General features: G+C 19.4%; 1 protein-coding gene across 5 annotated transcripts in view; it reads left to right on the top strand.

Moving 5' to 3' along the window:
• The window catches only part of LOC102673919 (ras-specific guanine nucleotide-releasing factor 2-like), a 145356-nt gene that overhangs the window by 106578 nt on the left and 13697 nt on the right, over nucleotides 1-25081 (top strand). For 2 of the 5 annotated variants that reach the window (XM_006623520.2, XM_006623522.2), the window contains exons 5-18: nucleotides 2291-2438; nucleotides 4324-4625; nucleotides 7177-7406; nucleotides 7806-7999; nucleotides 8457-8582; nucleotides 8780-8882; nucleotides 10950-11198; nucleotides 13207-13267; nucleotides 13351-13486; nucleotides 14727-15109; nucleotides 16067-16176; nucleotides 16295-16399; nucleotides 16997-17206; nucleotides 17694-17870. In XM_006623520.2, the coding sequence (XP_006623583.1) occupies nucleotides 2291-2438; nucleotides 4324-4625; nucleotides 7177-7406; nucleotides 7806-7999; nucleotides 8457-8582; nucleotides 8780-8882; nucleotides 10950-11198; nucleotides 13207-13267; nucleotides 13351-13486; nucleotides 14727-15109; nucleotides 16067-16176; nucleotides 16295-16399; nucleotides 16997-17206; nucleotides 17694-17870 (2534 nt within the window). Of the gene's footprint in view, nucleotides 1-2290; nucleotides 2439-4323; nucleotides 4626-7176; nucleotides 7407-7805; nucleotides 8000-8456; nucleotides 8583-8779; nucleotides 8883-10949; nucleotides 11199-13206; nucleotides 13268-13325; nucleotides 13487-14726; nucleotides 15110-16066; nucleotides 16177-16294; nucleotides 16400-16996; nucleotides 17207-17693; nucleotides 17871-25081 lie in introns of all 5 variants that reach the window. The other 3 variants (XM_006623521.2, XM_006623523.2, XM_006623524.2) reach the window with 3 other exon arrangements.

Here is a 25081-nt window from a genome sequence, read left to right on the forward strand (position 1 = left end):
TATTAATATTTATTAATAATCCTTTAATTTCCTTTAGAAACGAATACTTTTTATTTCTCAGGTAAATTCTCTAATATCAATTTCTCGTTTAAAAAGAAAGAAGTGCAATTTGTTTTATAAAACGCTAAGAAATCATTTTTCTTCTAAGATAATGCAAAGTTATCAAACAAATATTTTTTAATCAGGAATGGAAAATTCTAAACTCCTCTACATTTTACTATTATCAAATTCTCATATTGTGCAATTAATGCAATCTTTTAGATATTGGTTTGAAATTTCGAAAAATAGAAATTAAAATTTAAAATTTTAATAATTATATAAAAAATTAAAAATTAATTATGTAACTTAAAAAGACAAAATATTCTTTGATTACAAAATTAGGTTTTTCCTTAAAAGACATAAAAAATAATTTATTTAAAAGAAAATTATTTCGATATAATCGATTGGATGTAAATCAAATAAATTTTTTTTTATATTAATGAATGTATATTTTTTATTATATGTATTTTAAAGTTGTGAAAACTTATTCATGTATTTAATATATTTTTCATATAATTTCATTATTTCAAATAAAAAAAATTAATAGAATTTATTTATTTTATGAAAATCAAATTTTAAGAAAGTGATGTGTACAATATTAGTAAGTAATAATTAATAATTCCAGAAAATATGGAAATACAAAAATAATAGAATTTTATTAATTCTATTTAAAATAAATATTTCTAAAATATTCATATTTAATATATATCTAAGTTTTTTTTAATTATTAGACTGTATGTTATGCAAAATAAAATTTTTATGAAATATGATTAAAGAAATAGAGTTTAAATAAACATTTGCCTTATTCTTCAAATATCATAAATCGCTTTATTTTTTAAATATCATATCTATATTGCACTTTGAATATTTTTAGTTTTTTGCATATCATAAATTTCTCATAATCATCTTTAAACTTTTATATATTTAAATTTTGTATAAGTGTACAAATATTCGCAATTTATTAATTATTACTTTAATAATATCATAACATCTAACATAATGATGTTTTTATTAATTTTGGAAATGACATGTTTCTACCATGTTATCTAATTCGTCTTTTGATATCACATAAAATTATCGATTAATTTTAGTTGATAATGAATGTAAGCTTGAATATTGAAATTGTTTGCATACATCTATCAAAAATTTAAATTTCAAATAAATTAAATGGAACAAAATTGACTAGATTCAGATTTTGCTTCTGAAACTAATTATTTAAAAAATTTAAAAATTATGTAAAATAATAAACATTAATAAATTGATTTATATAATATCATATTATATTATTAATATATAAATCATATTAATAAATTGATTTCCTTGATATAAAATTTTTTTATTTTATATATACTGTACATATAAAAATAGTACAAAAGATGTTACATGTAAAAATAAATTAAAATCCAGAATTATTTTTTTTTGTTTAAATTTTTGAGCATTATTTTCAAGAAATTTGCATGATTTACATTTAACCATATGTTGAATTTATATTCAATAATCATAATATTTCAATGTATATTATTGTTTTTCTATATATTAATATAAAAATGTAATTAATAAATATTATATATTATTATAACAATTTTTGCAATTAAAATTAATTAATATAATAATATTAAATCTATTTGTAAAATGGTAATCATTAAATTAATATTATAATGATTAATTTCATTTTCATACTACTTATAATACAATAATATTGTAATAAATATTACAATAAATATAAATTGATTTATATTTATATTATAATTAATTAATTTATATGTTTGTATTAATGTTAGATAATTTTATATAAATTAATATTATAATATTTCTTCTTAATGACAAAAAAAAAAGATAAGAATCATATGATATGTATTTTATATATATATATATATAAATTTTTAAAATCAGAAGAATTTTCCAATTTTATGACAGTTATATGACTTTGATAAAATGAAATATTCTGTTATATATTTTACAACGTGAAATGTATATGAGAGTCATTTATTATTTTTACGAATTGTAAATTTATTATTCCATTTTACTTTATAAAATTAATAAAGACATTATAAAACGAATTAATAGAAATACAAAGAAATATAATTCTCTATTTGTGATTTGATATATGATTTTCTAATTGAATATAATAAATTATAATGATCAAACTTGCATTAAAATTTTATACTTGACTAGAATCACAATGCAATTAAATATGCATGAATAAAGATATAGATATCTATTTTATCATTAATTTGATTATTGATTGCAGTTTCAACAAATTGCTATTGCAAAAAGAGGAGCTCGAGCAGAAACACTTACACTTGTTGCAAATTGTCGAAAGCGAGAAGACAGCTAAATGGCAATACACACAACAATGCGAGGAACTTGCGTCAGAAATAAAAAAACTTCGAACAGAAGTAAGTTATAAAATAGTTTGATGTAATTTTGATTTTGATATAGTGGGTTAATTTAGAATTGGCATTATTAGTTTATATTGTTCATATAATCTATATGTGATAATGTATTGATAATAAAATGTAAAATGCAAATAGAATGTAAATAAAATGTAAAAATAAATTTAATTTCGAAATAAATAAAAAAATATTGATTATAAAATAATTTGAGTAATAATTAAAAATATTGTTTGTAGTTTGATCTTTCATTTCTTATTAATATAATAATTTTATTAATATAATTGTTAAATTATTTGAAATATATAAAAATTTATATTAATTACGAAAAACAGAAAAACTTTTATTAAAATTTTTAATTTTGAAATTACATGTTTCGATGAAGAAGAATTTATGAATTCATATCATATTGAAAATTCCATACTTTCATTTCGGTTTTGCATGAAATAAATAAATTAATTTATTAACTTAATAATAATTAAAATAATTGTACATGAAATATAAAAATTTTGTTTTTCAAATAAATTATATAATATCGAAAACAAGAAATATGCATAATAAATTTTTGCAATGAGAAAGATTTTGTAAATTTATATTTATTTAGAAATTATGATAAAATAAATAATAGAAAGTGATGTTATATCTATTTAATTGATATTTGTTCGAACCCGCGATAGTGGTAGTGGAATGGAAGCTTATAGAAGTATGTAGAATATTCGACGTAGATGTAGCAAATGATATATTTGTGTATGACCATTTGTATTTTTTTAATGTAAATAGATTATATTACAAGTATGGTACACGTATCTATACGAGAGTTGAGTCTCTCATAATGTTAAGTTAGATAACCATGTTTGACGGTTAAAGCACGATGTATAGTTACAATAAAACTATATATTTATCGTATCTTGTGATCAGAGTATGACATGTTCACAACGAAGAGTTAATTAAATGTCTTTACAATACCAAAATAGATAATTGATGGTTGTTAGCACGATGTGTTATTATAAAAAAACTTGTCATATTTATGTTCATAATAAAAATTAATTAAATTTTCCATCAAGTGAAGCTCGTGCTTTCAGTAAATCTTTTTCTTCAATTCAATTGGAGGATTATGATTTCTCAGTGAGCATGATAATAATCAATGGTCAATGTCGTAGTCATCCGCAAGTTAGAGGAAAATTCCTCGAACTGGTGATCAATACACAAAGATATTAGGATGTTAATAATCAGGAATTGATCAGCGTATATTTATTATAGATTTCTTCGAACTAGAACTGATATTGATTACCGTTGAGTCAGCCATATCTGGAGTATGTTATTTTTGGAATTGGGTTCTGATTGAATGAGGCTGAAGCATGTCAAAAATATATAATATTTAATATTATATATATATAATTATAAATATCGACTAAATTTTTCTCAAAAATGGCAATCTTCTCAGATAATATCATCTTTATTTAGGCTTAATAAAATTGATCACTGATAATAATAGAAAAAAGTTTCTAAGAAATTTTTCTGAATAGATTTCGCGAGCAATAAATATTCGTGAACATCTGTATATATAATATAATAAAGAAATATCATTTTCTATTTATATTATTATTTATATTTCAATTTTTATTATAAAAAATAAAATTTATTAACAAAATTACTTTAATTTTATTAATAATTAAGTTTTTTTTAAATAAAGTTTATATCATAAGTAAATATTTAACATAAAAAATAATATAAAATATAATTTAATTTAATTTAAAATTTGATAATTATAGAAAATTAATTTTTTTAAATTGTTCGAGTAAAAACATTCTTTATCTTTAAATACTTTTGTAAAAAAAATATATTAAATATAATTGGTCTTTGTATGAATATATGAATTTCAATTTTTTAGTTATGTGCCCTGAAGAAGGAGTTAAGGCCTGTAACTTCAACGTATAGACCGGGATTTCAAAGAACTATGTCCCAAGGCACTGGCAGTTTATATATGTCGGGATCTCCTTTTTGTTCCGGAGGACAAGGTTCAGGTGTTACAGTATTTGGATTACGAGATATTACTGAAGGCTCGATTGAAATGCAGAAAATTAAAAAGGTTCAGAGTTTTTTCAGAGGATGGCTGTGTCGTAGGCGATGGAAGCAAATCGTCGAGCAATACATTAAAAGCCCCCATGCAGAAAGCATGCGTAAACGAAACAGGTAAGAATTATATCATGTATTTTTTCGATCTTTAATCTAATCTAAATTTCTTATATGATATTTTTTGATTATATAATAAATTTATTAAAATATGATAAATTAATAATAATGATAATTTAATTCTATTATAATTGTTGCAATAAATTATAAAATAATAAAAAATAATGAAAAATTTTATATCATATACATATATAATGTTAATATGTTTGTGAGATATTTTTGAAAGATTAATTTTAGAAATCAAAACAAATATAAAAGTTGTTTAAAAATGTTGAAAGTTATTTATTAAATTACAAACAATTTAAATTCATATCAGATGAAGTGAGACAAAAACAAAATGTGACAGCAATGTAACAGAGATAAAGTGGCCTCTCTTTTCGTCCCGCTTTATCTAAACAAAACAAAATTTCAATTTCTTATAAAAATAAAATAATTTTTTAATAAATCTTAAACGATATTTTTCTATAATTTTTATGTTTTCTTCTTTAAGATTCATTCTTTAAAGATATTTCATGATTATAAATATCGTTTATATAAAAAGAGATATAAAAATGATATATAAAAAGTAAATCTAAAGAATATTATAATATAATTCTATCTTCCATCAATGAAAATCTATAAAAAAAATCTATATAACTTATACATATTATATGAAATCTATATAAATTTAAATAAAAATGAATGCAAAAATGATTTTGACTTTGAAATTCAACATTAAATTTATTGTATTTTATCATATTCTAGTTATTGTAAAGATAAAAAGTTTTAAAAAAATGATTTCAATAATTCTCTTATTAAATTCCATTTTTAAATCCATTTTATTTGTAATATATATTTTTTGATAATTTGTAAAAAAAAATAACATTTATTGTGACACATAAACAGATCTGCAATTATATAATATATCCAATTATATAATATAATATATTCCATATCTTTCTTTTTTTTTTCTCTTGTGATAATATATATGCCAATATGTGACAATTTTTTAATTATATAAACATGATATAATATTATTTTTTATCTATGGAATGCAAGAATAAAATATGAAGCAATTTGAGTTAGCAAAATTATAATAATTAAATTAATAATAACTAATTAATAATTTCATTCCACATATAAGGAATTCATCAAAAAAATTCAAATATATAAAAAAAGTAAATTTTTACCAAGTTCACTTGTTATACATATATATATATTTATATTAATAATTGATCATACTGGCCATTATAAATATTGATTAAATATCTTTAAATGACAATATACTGACATATACACTATGAACTCAAAGATAGGCAATATTTAATAGTTAAAATTACAAATAAAGTTACTTCCATACATTATTTCAATTTATTGTCCAAAACATAATAATAATAATTGCAAATAATTGTAATGCCAAATAGTCTTAGATTATATAAGAAGCGGATCGATTAATATAATAGCTACGAATAAATGTTATTTAAATATTTTAATAAATAATTACTTAAAATAATTTTATTCTAAACTTTTAACTTATTTTTTTAACAGGTCCATCTCTCATAATATAAATTTTAATTTTTTATAGTAAGAATATAATTGAGATCATAATTTGAAATATAAAATTATTATAATTACTAATATAAAAATAAGATATTAAAAAAATTAATTTTTTATAATATCTTTATCAATATATAAAAAATAAAATTATATATCAATATGTAAAAAAAAAAATAAATTTATTTAGCAGATATATATATCTTAGCATTTAATATATCAATATAATATAATATATATAATTTTTAATAAATAATTATTAAAAATATATTGTTATGATTTATGAAAACAATATACAAAATCAATAATAATTTTGCTAGAAACAAGCTTCTTCGTAAACTCTCCATCTCTTCAGACATATTAAAAGTAATAATAAATCCTTGAAACAGAAATTCATTAGCTTTAAATAAAAAGTTGATTTATTAATTACATTATATTTTCGACTTGAAGATGCGTTAATTATACTCACAATTAATTAGAACAAAACAAAATTGATATATTTGAGTATTTTTTAGTCAAACAAATTAAATTATTAATTAAATAATAAAAGTATATATTTTTATAATCAAAATACTTGTAATTTATGTATTTTTATTTATTACTATAAAATATTATAACATTCTCTTTTATAAGTTTTTTCATCAAAAAATATTGTCAATATAAATATTTATTATATGCAATTGGTAGCATATAATTAAAATGATTTATGATCTTATATTGTACGAGTTAAAAAATTCGATCTACAATATTTATCTTTCATTTATCTTTACAGTATTTATTATCAATATTTATTATTTCATTATGTCTTATATATTTTTATTTTTATAGTTTATATATTTTTATATCATATATTTTTACAAATTATAATTATATATAAATATAATATTTATAAAATAATATAAAAAATAAAATAAACTTGTAAAAATATTGTAAAAAAAATTTTTAGAAAAATTTTTATTTATATTTTAATGATAAATTTTGATTTTCAAGACATATATATTATTGTTTTTTATTTTAGTTTAGTATTTCAAATGGTAGAAGCAGAAGAAGAATACACAGAACAAATGGAAATATTAGTAAGCTGTTTCTTGAGACCTTTTAAGATGGCTGCCAGTTCAAAGAAACCTCCTTGTAGTCATGAGGATGTGAATAGCATATTTTTGAATAGCGAAACAGTGTTATTCCTTCATCAGATTTTCCTGAAGGGTCTTACTTCTCGTATGGAAAGCTGGCCCACTTTAGTTTTAGGTATGTTTTTTGTTTGTAATTTATTTTAAATGAATTTTTTTTCATAGAATTGCTATTTTTATTATTTATACTGTTTGTTTATGTTTTATTAAAATTTTTATTCAGATAAACAATTTCAATTCAGATAATATTTTATTAAATTTTTATTTTTTATATTTCTACATTTTTAATAATTCTAATATTAATTTAATTTATTTTAGAATCTATTCGGAGTATATAAAATCATGTTTTGATATTATAGAAGTAAAAGAATTTTATAAAAAATACTTTTAATAAAAATACAAATAATATGTTGATTTTTTATATTAACTATATTTCAAAATTGGAAAATTCTTACTGGAATATTTACTAGTATAACAATAGATAATATATCATTGATTATTGTATTTATGATTTCAGGCGATTTGTTTGACATGTTATTACCTATGTTGGCAATTTATCAAGAATATGTCAGAAATCATCATTACAGTCTTCAAGTTTTAACTGAGTGCAAGCAATCACCTTCATTTGCTGCATTGCTCACTAGATTGGAGAATAAGACTGCTTGCGGAGGGCGATCTCTAGAGACATTTTTAACATATCCTATGCATCAGGTATGTTATATTTAATTCGTATACATAAAACTTATAATTATAATATTTATTTTAAATGATTGTGTTTTAAATTTTTGTCATAACAAATGTAATATTTATATATTGGTATTTTATAATACTTATTATAATAGTTTTAAATTGTAATTATAATAATAAAAAAGTTTATTTTTACTATAATGTAAAATAAATGCTAAGAGTTAACATTTATTATTAATGGCTGAATTCTTACTTTATAAATCGATATATACATATGTAAAAATTGTATTGACTATTTTTCCATAAAATACATAGTGAAAAAGGTATGAAAAATATTTTAAAACTGTTATAAGTAAATAAAATTTTATGTTTTCATCTTCAAAAGAATCAAATTGAATCCTTTCCACAACTCAAATATTAATTTCAAATTAATTTCAAAGAAACATTAGAAATTAATTTCTTATATATATTTACTTTTCAGATTCCAAGATATATTATAACATTGCACGAACTATTGGCGCACACTCCCTATGATCATGTTGAACGAAAAAGTTTACAAAATGCGAGACAACAATTGGAAGATTTATCAAGACAAATGCACGATGAAGTATTAATTATATACATATTTCATTTAAAAACAATAATTTTAAATATTTCTTCAATATTATATATAAAACTAATTATTATATATAGTTAAATATTATAACTATTATATTTAATTATATTAATTATATTAATTATATTAACTTTATATTTATTATATATATTTGTCATTATTATTATTATATATTCATATTGTTTCAGGTTAGCGAAACAGAAAATTTACGAAAAAATTTAGCTGTCGAACGAATGATTGTAGAAGGATGCGATATTTTACTTGATGTCAATCAAGTATTCGTTAGACAGGGTGAGTAAAATTATTTTTTTCTTAAATGTAGCTAATAAATAGCGAATAAAGTAGATTATAAAACGGATAAGAAAAATTGAATAGAAAATGAGCAAAATCATTATTATTACTATTATAACGCAATATAACAAAGTATTTGAAATATATAACAATTGTTAACGAAGAGAATTTATTTCCTTTTTTTTTTATTATATATTACATATTTCATTAATATTAATCAGAGATTACTCTTATTAATTATAATTCATTATTTTTTTCTTTCGATTATCAATAATGTAAATTATCAATAATGTATATTCAAACAGATTTACTTTTTCTTTCTTAAAAATGTTGGTAACAAAAATTTTACTAATATTTTTATTGTTTTGTCTCTTTTATCTTGAATCTTGAATCAAGAAAATCGATAAAAAAATTTTCATTACAATTAGTAAAAATCTTAATTGAGTTAATAATATTTGAATAGTATATTGAAAGTTTCATAGAAAAAATCCTGAAAAGTGTAAATTCAGTAGCGCAAGCGCGTCTAGTGTTTCAGAATCGATGGGATTATATATTTGTGTGCATTTCTACGCTGAAATTGTTTGATCATGCGCCATAATTATTATGAGGATTGCCATAAAATATCGAAAATATGTAAAAAATATTTTTTTTACATATAAATACATAAGAATATTTAAAAATATTTTTACATTTTTTAGATTTATTTTAAGGATTTTATTTAAGAAAATAGAAATATAAACGCGTTTTAAAATATAACATGATTTTTAATCAGAAAATTTTAGATTTTAAATTGAATAAAAATTATACATTATATTTACATATATAATATTTATAAAAAGATAATAATGTAAATTTATATTATAATGTAAATATATGTTATAATGTAAATTTATATTATAAAATATAATATTATAAAATATAAATTTTTGATATCTTTAAATTTTTAAATTAATTTTAATTTGTATAAAATAATGAAAAAGATTATGGATATTAAACTTAGCTTGTTGACACGGTCCTGATTCCTTGTGTTTGTAATTGCATCACATGGCTATCACGCAAACGTTTTTTCATCTTTAAGTATACAGAAAAGCCTCATTTGTGATTAGTTATTTTCATGGTATTTTTATTATCGAAATTATGGATTTTCTATGTTTATAATATTTAATGTTTAAATAGAAGAAAGTTTTAAAAACTTTTGGTTGATAAAAAACATTAGAAATTGTTCCATAAGATTCATAAGAGGAGAAACAAATAAATGTAATTATATATGAGTTGATTGGTGAATAATTCAGCATATTTTGAAAATATAATGACATAGATTTTTTTATGACAAGATTTACATATGTGTTAAATGCTTTATTATATTTATATGTGCGTCTAAAAAAAAGGGATCAAAAAGTATACAAATAGTTGTATAAGAATCAAAGATATCAGATATTTTGGTCTATGTAATTTTAATATTTTTTATTATTATTATACCTATTGCCTATGTAATTTTATGTAGATATAAACAGAATAAAAAATATAATTAAAATATAATAATTTTTTTTTTATATTTAAAATTTATATTTCTATTTGTATTTGAAAAATTTATATTTATATTTGTTTCTTTTCGCAAGTAATACTATTTTTATTTTTTTAAATTTTAATTAATTATAAACTTTCATATGGAATTTTGAGTGAATAGTTAAAATACTTGTGATGTATTTATTTTTATCTTCTAAAATTAATTTTTCACAACATGTTAATATATTCATGGAAACTTTAGAGATTCTAGAAATTGAAACACAAAAGTTGATATACAAAAACATTGGTTGAGGTTTATTTATTAAATTATAAAAAGTTTACATAAATGAAACAAGATGAATGTAGATAGAATGTATATCTTTATTACAATTCTGTTTCCGTATCTAGACAAAACAAATAATAATTTTTAAAATTAAATTTTTTCAAATTAAGTTTTTTATTTCAAGTTTTCAATATTAATCTATATTATTTAAATATTATATTCTATAAAAGCTTCACTTTTTTTTTATATATATTATAATATGTCGTTATTTTTTTTAGGTACACTCATCCAAATTTTAGATAAGCCAAAAGGAGCGCGAAGTAGATTGAGCGCAACTTTCGGAGGGAAAAGTGGAGATAAGGAAGTAATTAGACAATGCTTCCTTTTTTCTAATCATTTGTTATTAACGACTCGTCAATCAGATGATGATGGTCGTTTGAATCTTGTTCCACAAATCGGAAAAATACCTCTTTCCGATGCAGTATTAGTGGAGGACCCTAATGACCAGAGTACCGCAGATGATGACGGTATTAAAAATATTATTATTCTTCAATTAAAGCTTTTTAGAATTTTATCATGCGATTCTATGCTATGCTTAATTTTTTATATTATAGTTATATTATATATTTTATTTATAGTGGATCGTATATTGTTATATAAGTAAATATAAATTTTTTAAAATATTCTAGCAGTTTCTAATGGTAACAAGTTTATTTAGCATTGCTTAAATTATTATATAATTAAATCTTTTGAAACTTTTTTGAAAATTTATTTTAAGGAAGATTTATTTTAATATTTATTCAATTGTTGTTATTTTAATTTTTAACTTCTTTAAAAATTTTAAAATTTTCTTGATTTTAGTTACATATTTATTATTCATATTATTTTGAAAAATATTTATTTAATTAATTTTTAATTGTGGATTAGAATTTAATTTTCAATCTTTTTAAGAGTTTTAAATTTTTTTGAGTTTAATATACTATTTATTACTTATTTTAAAATATAGTAAATTTTAACTTCTAACTAATTATTTAAAATATAGTAAATTTTAACTTCTAATGCAATTTTTGTTATATTACTTATAATGTTTAATCATTCGAAAGTGTAGCTTTCTCATCGATTTCAATGATCTTAAAATATATTATTATTTTAAATAACTTTTTTTATTTATTACTAAATTATAATGATTTTAATATATAGCTTTAATTTGCAAGATTTTATAAAAAACTTTTTGAACTTATTTTATGAATATATTCATCATGAATAATAACGATTATATTCCTATATAATCGTTATATAGATTATATAAATATATTATATAATTATATAAATATATATAAATTATAAAAATTAATCAAATTCTTTTATATAATTTAAACATAAAGAAAAATATGATTGAATGATAATTGATTAGTTATACATTATATTATATTATATTTGATTGATTATTATATAATAATAACTATTATTATATTATTATATAACTTTATTATATAACATTATATAACTTAATTTAAATAATAAAAAAACTTAATGATAAATTAAAAATTAATTATAGATTGGATTAATATAAATGTTTAAAATGTGTATCTAAAGAATATACTGAATTTAAAATGATATTATTCTTTCAAACTTTTTTATTTTGATTATTTATATATATATATATATATATATATATATATATACATATTGATTGTAGCATCTATAATGATTAAATATTAATTATTTTCTATTAAATTTCAATGATTTATTGCATTCTATACAATTCATCTTAATACGAATAATCCTTTGTTTAATTAAAAACTGCAACTCAATTTATTATATTCATATTATATGTTTAAAAATTCATATAATTTCATTAGATTGCGAATTATTATACACGTCATTATGAATACATTTGTAAATTCTGAATTCTAAATAAAGATTTTAACATTTTTGTTATTATGACGCGTTTGTCAATGTATTTACAGACTATTGATTAGACATTATTATGAAAGAATACAAATAAAAAATTCAAACAATAACATATAATATAAGAAACGAAATATTGTATATTATCAATTATAAAACTAAGTTTATTAAAAGTTTTTTGGAAATAAAATAAAATCGAATGAATTCTATTTGAAAATTAAAATCGAATAGTAATGTATAGATGAATATATTGTTAAAATGATTTTAACAATATATTTTAAGTTCATTGAAGTCAGTAAGAAAAACACAATTCTAAATATTTATCTTTACAATGTTATCAAATTAAAAAATAAATTAAATTTTATTTACATATTTTTATTTTATTTTCTTTAAGAACATATTATTTAATTATAATAATATTATTAATATATATATATTATTTAATTATAATATATAATATTATTTAATATTATATATTTTTTATTTTTCTTCTCTTTTTTATAAAAATTTCATTAATTCACTTTAAATTTTATATATTTCAAATTTTTTATTTTTTTAAAAATAAATTAGCTTTTCTGTAAACTGCTTTTTCTATTTCTTTATATTTATTTGCAACATTTCAAGCTTCTTCAGCTTTGGGACTGCAACGATATTCCAAGCAATGGATGAGCTGCCTTGTGCAAAAGTGTGTTATCTTTACATATAATTAATATAATATTGCCGTGAATACAAACTGATTTTAGAACTGTCAGTATGTTCGATGTCCAGCGGTATCAGTGAAAGCAGCGGTAGTGGTAGCGGAACTGCCAGTAATCAAGTACAGAACCGTGACTTCAAAATTATACTCGATTTGAAATCTGGTGGAACTCAAGTTATAGTACATCTCGTAGCTCCTACTATTCAGGTATTATCTATTATTATCTATTATATTTGATATCTTATCTATTATATTACTAATTTATCTATAATTATCTATATTATTTATTTTTAATATGCTTTTAAATATATTTTGAATAAGAATATATAAAAAGTTAATCTTTTAAATTTTTGTAAAGAAAAATAATACACATAAAATAAAAATTTCATTTGAAATTAAGTTTCATTTCATATAAAATAAAGAAAATAAGTTTCATTTCATTTCAAATAAAATATGAATATATATGTATACGTAATATAAAATAGTTCTAAAAAGCACTTAATATACTATAACTTTTTTAGAATTGAACTTGAATTTTTTGAACAGATTAGTTTATTAGATGATATTTAAAAAAATTTTTAAAATTGCAGTTTGTTAAAATCGCGAAGAAAATAATAAAGAATATTTTTTTCAATTTTTTGTTAATGAAAATTTGAAATATATATTTTGTGAATAATATATTTTTGTTAAATATATATATGTTAAAAATTCATTCAAATTGTAGACACAAATAGTAATGACAAATAAAAAAATCTTTAGATTTTTAAATTGTCGTAAAAAAACTTTTTAATTATCTTTAATTATTTATAGCATTATGACATTAAATTTCGACGAAATTTTTAATATATATATGATATAAATATATAAGTGATATAAATTTATAAATGATCTTTTAAATTTTCATTATTTTCTTCATGATTCTCAAAATTTCTTTTAACAATTTTTTTTATATATCATTTAAGAAACTAATTCTTTCAATTTTTAAAAAAAAATTAAATTTATTAAATTTTAAAAAAGTTATCGTATTTTAAAAGATATACCAAATATATGGAACTATTTCTTTGGAGCTATATATATACAAAATATATTTATGGAATATTTTTACTAAATAGATTTTAGAAATCAAAATGCATTAGATAAAGCGAAATGAAAATAATGTGAGATCGCTTTGTTTCCATTACACCAATTTTGCAGTTTCTATTTATTTAATACGTACGAACTTCAATTATTTATAATTGAATAAATAAATCTCAATTAATATTTTTGTATATTTTTGTATTTATTTTTGGTTTTTTAAATCTTTAAAAGTGTGCCATGAATAATAATCTTGTATATATTCATAAAGAATATTAATATTTTATGTAATTTTAAAAGACAGAGATCAATTAAATCAATTATAATATGATCATTTCAAAATTAATTTAAAAATTTAAATTCATAATTAAAGGAAAAAGCTGCGTGGATCAGCGATATCAGCCAGTGCATGGATAATGTTCACTTCAATGATTTGCTTCGAGGCTCGTTGTCGGATACCAGTTCCGTCACGATGCCTCAATCTATCCGGAATGATCCTAAATTGTTCAAAGATGATGTAGATATCAGATTCAGTAGAACTTTAAATTCTTGCAAGGTTCCGCAAATTCGATCAGCCACTCCTGAGCGTCTACTTCAACGATTAACAGATTTAAGATTTCTCAGCATTGATTTTCTCAATACATTTTTATTAACGTATCGAGTATTTACCGATGGTGTTACTGTGCTCGAAGCTTTGAAAAAAGTCTTTTATGAAGCCGAACCACCAGATTCTGAGATGCCTACTGGTTCTCTAGTGTAAGTTCAATTTATTATTTATTTATATTTATTTTTAAGACGATATTGAAAAAATAATAACAATAAATAAATTTTATTTAAGTTTTTTTTAAAGAATTTAATTCAATTATTTAATATATATATACTTGACTAAAATATTTTTATATTTTAATATAAAAGGATGATATATTAATATTTAAATATTTAATAAATATGTTATTAGTAATTCTGAACAATTTTTTTTTATACATAATCCGTAGATAGCTTTAATTTTTGAATTATCTTCAAAAATATTATTTTTTATATTACATTTAAATTTTATTTATAAGTATGCATTTATAATAGCAACAATGTCATCGCCGTATTTATATAAACATAACAAGTATACAAATATTTTAATCATTTATCTAATTTACACATTTAATAGATTCGAAGGACTATAAAACCGATATAATTAAAAATTGCCATAAAAATAAGTGTATCAAGGAATTCAAAAAATATTTTTATAATCAAATATTTCTTACACGAGAAACGAAATAAGCAGAATAAGAAAATTAAGTGGCATGAACTTTTCAATCATATCTACTATCAAAAACTTTTTGCGAATATGTCTTGGATACTAGAGCTGTCTTCAAATTATATAACTAAATAAAAAGTTATTTAAAAATATACTTCTAACAACATAAAAAATCATAAAATTATTTTATATAGAGTATATTAAATATTATTTAAAAAAAATATATAAATTAATTTATATTAATAAATATTAGAATAAATAATAAATTAATATATATTATATATTAATTCTTATATATTAAAATAATTCTTTGTGCAAATATAAATGAATGAAATGAAAACTGTAATTGTATAAAGATGTAAAATATAATTTAAACATTACTTTTTTTCTCACATTTCACTACATATAATTTTCTAATTTCTAATTTTCTCACATTTAACTACATATAATTATATATCTAGGTCTCTAGATGTATTGGGAGTAACTACAGCAGATTCTACATTGCATGTAGATGATAGAAGAAGAAGTAGCGTTTCACCACGAAGAATTAGTGGAGATAGTTCAGTTTCTGGTATAATATTTATTAATTTATAATCTAGATTTAATCATTAAAACCTATATTTAATGAATAATTATTGAATAATATCTATATATAGTATAGCTAATAACATATTTTTCATGGTATATAGGATATGGATCTGAAATAAGTGATAGTCGCGAAATAAGAAGTTCCTATGATTACCCTGGATATACCCTTAATTCAAAAGGATATTGGCGAAGTGGATACAAAAAGGGTAAATTTTTTATTAAAATATAAAATATAATATTAATTTATATATATTGGGATAATAATTATCAATATTTAATTTAATAGGTACTGAATATGATGGAATTAAAATCCAAAACTTATCTTACAATAAATGAAATATTTCTAAAAAAATTTTTTATTTATAAAATTTATTACTTATATATTTGAATTAAATTATTAATCTATATAATCTATAATATCTTTTTTATATATTTCTAATATTTAAATGCAATTTAACTATGTAAATTATAATTTGTAATATTCATATATGATACAAGGATATTTCTCTCTGAAAATAATTTTAGAAATATTATTATATTTTATAAATCACTAAAATGATTTATTTTTCAACAACATATAATTTAAATTGTATCATAAATTTATCTCTTAATTAAATCATTAAAAAAAAAGATTATTAAATCTAATAATCTTATACATGGTTATTCAAATATTTCATAATTAATAATTTTGTAATTATTAAATTAATTGATATTATTTATATTATAAATAAATATATTTAAAAATTATTCTATCACTTATATTATTTTGTATTATTAGAAATAATTATAATTGCCCATTTTAGTAGATGAAGAGCAGCAATTAGGTTTAATTTCGGAAGCTCCTCCGATTATAAAACGAAGTCCTACTATACAATCGTCTTCTGTATCCATTGATTCTCCCGCTACACCACGAAAAATTAGCATTCGCGTGGACAAAAAAGAAGAAGATGATGGTTGTCATTTAACAATACCAAAAGTAATTGCGGTTTCATCAAGTTCTGAAACTCTAACAGGTAAGAAATCTTTCATTTTTTTATCTGAAACATTTTAAGGAATGATAAAAACTATATACAGAATAACTGTAAATTGAATAATTTTTTTTATTTTGTATTAAATCGAATAATTATTTATATAAAAAAATTAAATTAATAAAATTGATTTTTTTCTCTTATAAAATTTCTTTCGGAAGAATTAATTTTTACATGAATATATAAATATTATATAAGTATTAATTTTAATAAAAGTATTTTAATAAGTATTAATTTGATTAAAATAATATTTTATATATATAATATAAATAATATATAATATAATTATTATATATAATATAAATAATTTATATTATGTATGCATTTTTTAGATCACATTGTTTTTTATAAAAGATAATATTTTCTAATTTATTATTTCAATTTATTTATTATTTATTATAACAAACATTTCATAATATGATTAATAAAATATTACATAATATGATATTAAAAATATATAATTATATTACAGATAATACAGTAATAAGTGCACCTTCCTCTCCAAGTAATCTTAGTTCCGTTACGTTAGTCGGATCAACGGGTTCCGGATCAGGTTCTGGATCAGATCGAAGTCCACAAGAGGCTACTTATTCGCGTGGTGCCTCAGAAGAAACAGATACACCTATAGCAACGGATCTTCTAAAAAAAGGTAATAATTATTACATAGTTTTTTTAGATTTACATATGCAAACGTATATTGAATAAATGATTTCATAAGTGAAAATAATTCTTATAATTATTATTTATTAATTTTAATAGTTTTTTTTATTTATACAATAAAATGATATTCACGATTTTAAATATTCAAATCATTTATATCAAAAGATGTCAGAAGAATGCATGCGTGGCTTTCAAGAGCATACAGGTAGTTTTTTAAAAAAATTTCATTTGTAGAAAGTGAAATAAATATATTTACTTATTTACATGAAGAAAGAAATTATTTGGATTATGCTGATTTTTATGATTTTTGAACATATGATAGAGGATAAAATTTCGAATATGAATTTTTTTCTTTGTATATTGTCGTCTTAATTTTCGAAATATTTATCAAAAAAGATTGCCATTATTATATTGATTTTTTTTCATAGTTCTCTGGTTGCATATGCATAAACTTATGATTAACCATTTATTTATTATTATCTATTGTAGAATGATAGCTATTGTGAAATAAATGTCCAAGTATTGGATTTGAAATATTTTGAGTCAACCATAATTTATGTAGAAATAGATTTTCGATTAATATTCATATTTTAATTATTGCTACTAAATTAGCGACTACTGCTCTAAATTAATAAAAAATAAGAGACAGTCACGTATGTATATGTTTATGCATACACAATTATAAATATATACGTGATATATGAGAAAAATTCTATAATACATAATAGTATCATTCTTTTGTTTTATAATTATTTTGAAAACTAAAGTTGAGCAGCGATATAAAAAAAAAAACTTGTTCAAAATGTTGATTTTTATAACATATCCAAAAATTATTAAAATCAATGAAGATTTTCTATGTTGGGTAATTATCAAAATAAATTAAAAATCTAAAATGATATTTTTTCATACGAAATTTTATTAACTTATTAATAATTCTTAACTAACTTGTTAATAATTATTAATAATAATATTAAAGATTTGATAATATAGAGCACTTAATTATATTATAAATTTTTTGTTGCGTTTGTATATATAAATGTATATTGTATATTATATATATGAATATATTATATATTTGTATATATGAATATCATAATTATTATTTCTAAATCAAACTTTCAATCTTTATCTTCTGTCGATGATAACATATAATAAACGAAAAACGAAAAACGAAAAACAATTTGTATACCAACATTATTTAAAAATAAATTGTTTTAGAATTTTTTCTATTTGTATAATTTGATCTTTTACATTTTCTGCAATTAAAAACAAGTATTGTATCTATGAAAAAAAATCCATGTTTCATAAGTATTCATTTCATTTTTCGAATTTTTTTATCCGGATATTAAGAATTTTGATCTTTGTAATAATGAAATAATTAAATAAATATGTTTCTGATATACGCGTTTAATATGCGAATATCAACATATTTTCGGTTATTCTATGTTGTTATATCGACAGCAAAAGCAATAAAAACTGAAAGTTTAACTTAAAAATAATAACAAATCGAAATAAGATATTCGTAAAGTTTACGTATGTATTAAAGATGTATATATAATAAAAAATATAAATTTACAAAATATAAAAATGTATTATATATACGTATATATAGTATATATGTGTATATGTACTATAGTACAATAGTATAGTAATATAAAAAAATAATCTATCTGTAATTAAATATGAATATTCTATGAATATTTAATATCGAATTATTTGGAATTCATACGAAAAACATAGTATATATACATATAAACATAGTATATCATACATATAAATCTATTAATAATACAAAATTATTTTTTTTTTAATAATTAATAGAAAAACTTTCTTAATTAATTTAAAAATAATAACAATAATTATTGTTAATTAAATAATTAACAATAGAAATTAAAAAATCATGTTTTTCGATAACAGATAACATTAATTAATAAATAATAAAAAGTATTATATTTAAATATACTAATTAAAAATTAAAAATTTGTAATCTATCTATTATTATCTATTATTATCTAGAGTATCGGAAAATGTTAAATTTTTCCGTCAAATTTTATTTACAAATCAATATTGGTATAAATCTGAAATATTATGAATATTATTTATTTTGTGTTTAATGCGAAGTTAATCAAATCTTATAATATTTTTAATGATAAACAGAAACATGTAAATATATATCTATAAAAAAATTTGGGCATTTCACAGATTTTTTGGATGTGCAAGTTTTATGAATATATTTTTTATGGGTATATACAATTATAAAAGTGATAATTTGTGTTATTATTTGAAAAATAAATGTCTTCGATTTCGATGATTTTTGAATATATTGTTTAAAAATTAACATTTTGAATAACTTTTCACTTCGTTTTCTTATAAAAAAAAGTAATAATATTATCAAATATAATATAATATAAAAGTAGTAATATAAAAGTAGTAAAATATTATGAAATAATATTATTATATGATATTTTATTTGTACGTATAGCAAAAATATTTATTCGCGCCTGCGAAAATATTGATTATTAGGTGGATTATTATTAGATGTATATGCGTGTCAAAATTTTTCAACTGAGATAATATAAATGATATAAATGATTATGATTTTCTTAATAACAAATAGATTGTATTACAAATGCATGCGTATCAATGGGAATTGAATCTCTTACAATGTGATAATAGATAATTATGTCCGACGATTATAATGCGTAGTTATAAAAAAACTAATGGTCATATTTAGTCAGAGTATGATATATTCGTAACAAGTGTTAATTAGATTTTTCCCATAATAATTCTCGTGCCCTCGAAAAATCTCTTTTCGGTTTCTTGAAAGAATATGATAATAATCAATAATATCTTTTGGTTGATTCGTAACATTTCCAAATTAGAGGAAATTTTTCTCAAATTGAGCTAATGATCAGTGCAGAAAGATATTAAGATGCTAATAATCAGAAATTGATAAGCGTATATTTGTTATAGATTTCTTCGAACTAGAATGATGCTGATTTCCGTTGAATAATAAATGTTCACGAATAGTATTTATTTAGTATTATTATGCAATATGTGACAATTAATTAATTGCCATTTATAACATATTACCTTTTTTAGTTATTTTAATGCCTGATAATTGATTTGTCTGTATTATGAATTTTTTATTCTAACAAATATTGTCTTTTGGTTATCCAAACTATTACAAATAATTTTTTTTCTATTATCGTATAATTCTTCTCGGTATTATTAAGAATTCGTGAAATGTAACAATAGATAATAGATAGTAGATAGTAGATATTTTTCTTGAGATGATATAATCTATCTATTTAATGCGTTTATCTTTAATATAAATGTTTTATTATAATCAGGATATGTTCACAGAGTTTATTCTTTAAAATCTTATTGTTGTTTCTCTCTTTATTATTATTTCAATAGAATGAATTTTTTTTTCAAATATATATTTTTTATATTAAATTTGTATTTTTGAAGATAATCAATTGCAATTATTTTTTGGATATGTTAATTATTTTACTTTTTATTATTTTTTAAAAAGAAGATATCAAATGAAGGATATTTTTATTAATTAGATTATGTATGTTTTGATTTGTATTATTATCCATGTAAAATATTTTTATATTTGTTAGTTGATTAGTTGCTTGTTTTTATTAATGATTTTTTTATTTTACTTATTTTTATATTAGAAGTCAAGAAGTAGATTTTTTTTTCTTGTCATTTCTTGTATTTGACATTTGATATATTGTAATTCTAATTAAATCGGATTTCTTTTTTTGTTGCATTATTTTGTTTCAATGCATTAATTTTTTTGTTATTTTATTAGTTTTGTTTTTTCGTTTAAGTATTTTTTTTGTTATGTTTACTAAAAATCTTATATTTTTCACATGTGTCCTTTATGTATCCTATTTTATTATATTTATCACATTTTGTCTTTTGGATCTTTAATCTTTGTTCTAAAGATTAAAGATGTTCTAAAGATATATTAAAGGTATATTATCAAATGGATCTTCCTCCGTTCTTTCTCCTTCGGATATGTGATATTTGTGATGTTGATATTTTTATCAGTTGGTCTACAATTGGTTTTTCAATATTTTTTTGGATGCTTTTTTTCTCCATAGTTTATGTTTGGCTATTTGTTCAACAATGATCAAATTATATGATTATTTTGTTTTATTTTCTTGTTTTTTTATTATTTAATTCTCTTTTACTACTCTCTACCGTATTTGAAATTGTAGTATTCTGATAAAACTATTAACGGTTTCTAACTCAGTATATAGCCGATGGTTCTCAAATTCTAGATAATTTTGTGATATAGTTGAATTAATCATTTCGATTTCTATTTCTTTAGCATTTTCCAATAGTCTAATATAGTTGTTTGTAATACTTGTTTCTGTGATCACGCTAGTCGAATTATTTTTGGTAATAGATCTAGTTTTTGAGCTAGATATCTAATTTCTTTAGAGTTTTTTTTATTATACTTTCCTCAAGCTTGGTTAACTTTTCAAGTATAAGTTAACATATTTTAATAAGATTAAATTTTGTCATTGGAAAATGCGCACAATAGAAATAAAAAAATGATAATATTTATTTGCAATACGCCTGAAATGAATTGTGAATTGAATATAATTTTTTTCCCACTATTCCTTATAATATTGTATAAGGATAGAATGAGATGTTATATAATTATGTACATATATTTATAATTATATTATGAAATATAAAATAGTGGGAGAATAGGCTTTGGGCTAGATATTGGCAATAGGAATCATAAAACAATGGCGAGAAAGAAAGTTAGGTTTGGTTAGGTTTGATTTACGTAATCAAATATAAAATATTATGGAATATTTCCTACTTAAATTAAAATTAAATAAAGAATCAGATAGATAATCTAGAGATGAAGATTTAACTTTTGAATTCAAACTCAGATTTGTTTATTAAATGCCTTCCTAAATGTATTTAAAAAATAGGAAGTTCGTTTATTGATATCACAAATATAATTTTTATTTTTTATATTAATAACTTCAAACATGTTTGAAAATCAGACACGTCTTATTTTATTGTTAAGGCTAACACATAAATTTATATATATTTATTTTACTTATTATTTATATTTGTTTATTCTCACAATAATCAAAGTGTTCCATTAAAAACTCAGCATTTTTAAAATATTCTGTATTTATGTTTGGGAAACTTAAATTAGTATAAATCGATAAAATTTAAATTTAAAACAAAGATTATTATGTTTAAGATTATTGTGACTTAAAGTTAACTTTCATTACGATTAAATCTTAGGACTTCCTAGAAAAATTCAACATTTTCTAATGCTCGGTTTTTAAATAATATATACAGAATGATTTGCATAAAAGATGATTTGGCATGTAAGACATTTTTTTAAAAATTATGATAAATATCAATTAATTTTTTTTTTTTATATTTCAATAAGTATAAAAAATATTTTTCTTTCCTAGTTATTTAAGGTTCAAGACTTCTTTTTGTAACAATTACAAAGAAGAATAACAGAATCGTTTATTTTTTTAAATAGAATGCTATATTAATTACTATTTATTAAAATAACTTTTATAAAAATAATATACATTTACATTACTGGAATATTGCTAAATATACAAATATAATAATTATATTGCTGTTTTTTAATTATTTTTAATATATAAATATAATAATTATATTGCTATTTTTTAATTATTTTTAATTAATATTTTATAATTACTTTTATGTATTATTTTGTATAATTATGAATTATGATGAAAGAAAAATTGAAAAAGGGATTAAGCTAAAAAAGTAAAATTAAAGCAAAATTAATTTTGAGATTTAATTAGGTAGATATAATGAATACTTTTTAAATGTTATACCAATAATAAAAGAAGAGATGAAATATGGTATCATTTTTCTGATCAAATGAAAATTTGAAGAATGAAAAAAACAAAGGAAGTTTTGAATATTTAAAATTTTAATTTTGCTTATTTATTAGTTTATGTTTATAAAAAAATTTATGATATAATATATTGAATTCTATCTATATTCTATACATATTCTATTCTATACATATAAAATTATCAATCGTTTTTGTGTTTGTGTTATTATTGCGCTAATAGCTGCTGAATGAAATAACGATATTATTAACGAAATGATAAGCCGGCAACATTAATAATGCATTTATTTATATTTGTTGATTTGTTAGGTTAGATAAAATCTAGAAAAATCTTTTTTCTTTCCTTTCACTTCTTCCAAATTTTAATTCATTCTATCACACTATATCCCACATCTGTAATATTATTGTTGAGATAATTTTTAATGGCAACTATTAATAAGAAATGTATATTTAAAAGATTTCTAAAATTCTGATATTGCAAGTTATTACAGTATTATGTAGAAACAATAATTAAGCAATAACATTATATTAACATATTCATTTTTAAGAATATATAAAATATGCACATATATGCAGAATTTAATATATTATCGATATATTATATCAAAAATATTTTATTAATATCTCGAAAATAAAGATCGGAATATTATATCTAGAATTCATTCTCCTCTTCTTTCCTTCTTTTAAAATTTTAACTTATTCAGTTAGAAAACACATATCGCACTTTATTTAAAGATTGAATATTTGAAGATTTGAAGATACGAAATGTTTATCAATTTATAATTCCAATAATTTATTCAATATGGAATAATATCATAAAAAGAAAGTAATTAAATATTTAGATTATTTATCAACAATTTTGAATATTTAATAAAATGAATTTCATCTTATAAGTTTTAATTATTTTTTAATATATTAGTTTAATTTTTTTTTAGATTTTTTTCTTTTTCATCATAATTCTTTGCAGAACTAAAAATGCTTCAAGCAAATTGTTATTCAATTTTGTAAGAGTTAACGAAATAAATAGAAATTAATATCGCATTCCATTTAAAAAAATAAGAACAGTTCTTTTATGCGTCTTTATATCATCATCATAGAAAAATCTTTTAAATCTCCAATAATCAATCTTGTTGTATCATTGAAATGAAATAAATTAATTGATATTTTTTAATTCTTTATTTTAATTCTCAAAAATAGCTTATAACAATATGGATCATCCTATATACATATAATACAGATATATAATATATAATATATAATATATAATGTATAATATATAATATATAATGTATAATATATAATGTATAATA

This window comes from Apis dorsata, unplaced genomic scaffold (assembly GCF_000469605.1).
Source record: "Apis dorsata unplaced genomic scaffold, Apis dorsata 1.3 scaffold_898, whole genome shotgun sequence".
NCBI classification, from domain to species: domain Eukaryota; kingdom Metazoa; phylum Arthropoda; class Insecta; order Hymenoptera; family Apidae; genus Apis; species Apis dorsata.